The 2,563-nt window shown below is 34.8% G+C and overlaps 1 protein-coding gene across 1 annotated transcript; it reads right to left on the minus strand.

Moving 5' to 3' along the window:
- Nucleotides 1-216: 216 nt before the first annotated feature.
- LOC147400810 (NAC domain-containing protein 83-like) lies at nucleotides 217-1,514 on the minus strand. Its single transcript, XM_086441839.1, has 3 exons — nucleotides 1,174-1,514; nucleotides 702-988; nucleotides 217-598 (listed from the first exon to the last, which is right to left on the minus strand). The coding sequence occupies exons 1-3, from the start codon at nucleotides 1,352-1,354 to the stop codon at nucleotides 296-298; spliced, it is 771 nt and encodes a 256-aa protein (XP_086297965.1). The 5' UTR covers nucleotides 1,355-1,514; the 3' UTR covers nucleotides 217-295.
- Nucleotides 1,515-2,563: the final 1,049 nt, after the last annotated feature.

The raw sequence follows: 2,563 nt of genomic DNA on the forward strand, positions 1-2,563 counted from the left end.
ACCATCCACCTTTTGCTCACAAAAGCTAAAGATACTCAGCAACAATAAGTGCTTCCTCTTTTCTCTCACTATATTTAATTATTTGGCATTAAGAAATATATTTGTATCCACAAAGATAAGATTAACAGAAATTTAAATACCCATTTCTTAATTCCCCCTTTTAATTTTAATTTTTATTTATAGTTGTTTTTGAGCAATAATCAAGAACAATGGACATTAGAGTTAATACTTGGATGTTATTTCTGACTTGAGTTTACAAAACCCAATCTCTGATACAAACTCAATTCAAGAAATTTCATGGCTTTCTTCTACAAAGAGATGAAAAAACACTATTACTGCTACTGTTTTCGTCATGATCGGATTCAGTAGAAGAGACTGCAGTGATCCCACTTGAAGCAGAAGAAGAGGAAGGACTTGTATCAGTCTTGTCTTGGTTCATAAAATCAATAAAACTAGGCTTTGATGCCATCCTTAGATCAAGAACTCTGTTCTTATTACAAGTATGAGCAATCTCATCGATTTCATCGTCGTTTCTAGTACCTCTTTTCTTTAGAAAAATTCGACAAATAACCCAATCTTCCATTTGTATCATGGAATTCTGTAGAAAATTTAACAAAAAACAAATCATGAAAGTGGTTACTGTTCCATTCTTTTAGTAAATTATATTTAATTAAGAGAAGTAAATACAAATAGAAACTCACTTGGATTGAGTTCTTTCTTTGTGGGAAAATGCAGGATGTATTTGGAGCCCCAACGAGGCGATATTCGTGCATGATCCAATCACTTCTAGACCCATTTGAAGGTTTCCCTCTATAGAAAACTAATGTTTTCTTCATCCCCACTACTTGGTTGCTTCTACTTGTTACAATTTGCTTGTCGAAACCGGTAGCCTTCCAATAACCCGAACCGGTCGCTCTATTGGGTCGATTCCCATTTCGATACTTAGCTTCCCGGGTACTAAAAAAGTATCGTTCGTTCTCCAAATCACCTGATCAAGAAAACCCACATTTCGTTATAATTAAAAAGATTATAAGAAACATCACTTAATAATTGAAGTACCTCACTTAATAATGCTTCCTAAAAAGATGTAATTTTGTTACGATGATAATCTATTTCAATATGTTTTAGTACTAAAATCTATGGTCCGAAATAGTACATGAAGTACAAACTGACCTGGTAAGTCCCAAGGGTCGTACTTGCAAACATCGACCTCGGGGATGATTGAAGCGGGTAATGGGCAAGCGAACACCTTACGCTTCAAGTATTGAACAACAAGTTCTTCGTCGGTAGGATGGAAACGAAAACCGGGAGGCAATTTAATTACCCCATTTTTAACAAAATTGAGCTTCTCCATATCCAAATAAGCACTTCGATCGCCTCGAATTTTCGCTTCTTCTAGGCCAGTTGAGGTTAATTCAAGGAACCCATGTTTGGTTCTTATAATTCACTTAAAGGGAGAATAGGAAGAACAATAAGAACAAAGAAAGAAAGAAAGAAAGAAAGAAAGACAGAGAGGGGGTGAGGTGGGAATTGGAGAGGAAATTGGTGGTTCTTTATAGTAATGGTGTTGGGATGAATAGGACGACTCATTTGCCGTAAACGAGACTCAAACGCTTCTTTGACGCATCAAAAGTTTGAGAAATTAAAAAATTTCTTCCAAAAGTTTAAGCTTGTATTAAATTTGAATTTTTTTTTTTTTCAAAATATGGGAAAAGACGTTGTTGTTACAAGCTTTTACCAAACGCTTCTTTGCTTTCTTCTCTTTATAAGATTATTCAATATTACTATAATACCACCAGTTTTTCGATTATTTACCGTGGATCTGTTCATTGGACTTGTACTATTCATTGTGGCAGTTCTTGGACGGTGGAAGGGGTATTTTGGACTTTCCGCAGTATAATACGCAGAGGTTACGGCGACGTATGGGTGAAGTCACCTGATGTCACGCTTACAAATAGATAGCCACTAACGTCTTAATTTAAATGAAAGTACGGTACTAGCCCTGAGATTTCAGATAATGTCGTAATGGATAGTCTTCAATTCTCACATCACACCCCCTATTCTGTTTATCGCACATCATTGTAAAAGATATCAATTGGTGCAAGTAGAGGCTATTGATGGATAGCGGATTAAGAGTTAATTAGTATTAGAGTTTGATTACTTTGATCTAAGAAGTAAAGAATTTAGTATTGAAATTGTTGTGAACCAAAATTATTTATACATAATTTATTGGTGCTAATTTACTTTAAAATAAAGCTGAAGTGACCTCAAGATTGTATCTCATATCACACATCCTGACATGACAACATGATAAAAATAAAAAAGCATCTATGATTCATACACACTTTCACGTCAGGATGTGCGATATGAGGTATAATCTTGAGGTCACTTTGGCATGATCATCCCAAGAAGAAGAAAGATAGTACATTAGTAGATAAAGTAAAGAGTCGTGCCAAAGTGACCTTAAGATTGTATCTCATATCGCACATCCTGATGTGAAAGTGTGTAGGAACCATAGATGCTTTTTTATTTTATTAGTCACATACTTTTTTTTTTTTAATAT

Source organism: Akebia trifoliata, chromosome 5 (genome assembly GCF_017979445.1).
Source record: "Akebia trifoliata isolate Shusen 1 chromosome 5, ASM1797944v1, whole genome shotgun sequence".
Lineage (NCBI taxonomy): Eukaryota > Viridiplantae > Streptophyta > Magnoliopsida > Ranunculales > Lardizabalaceae > Akebia > Akebia trifoliata.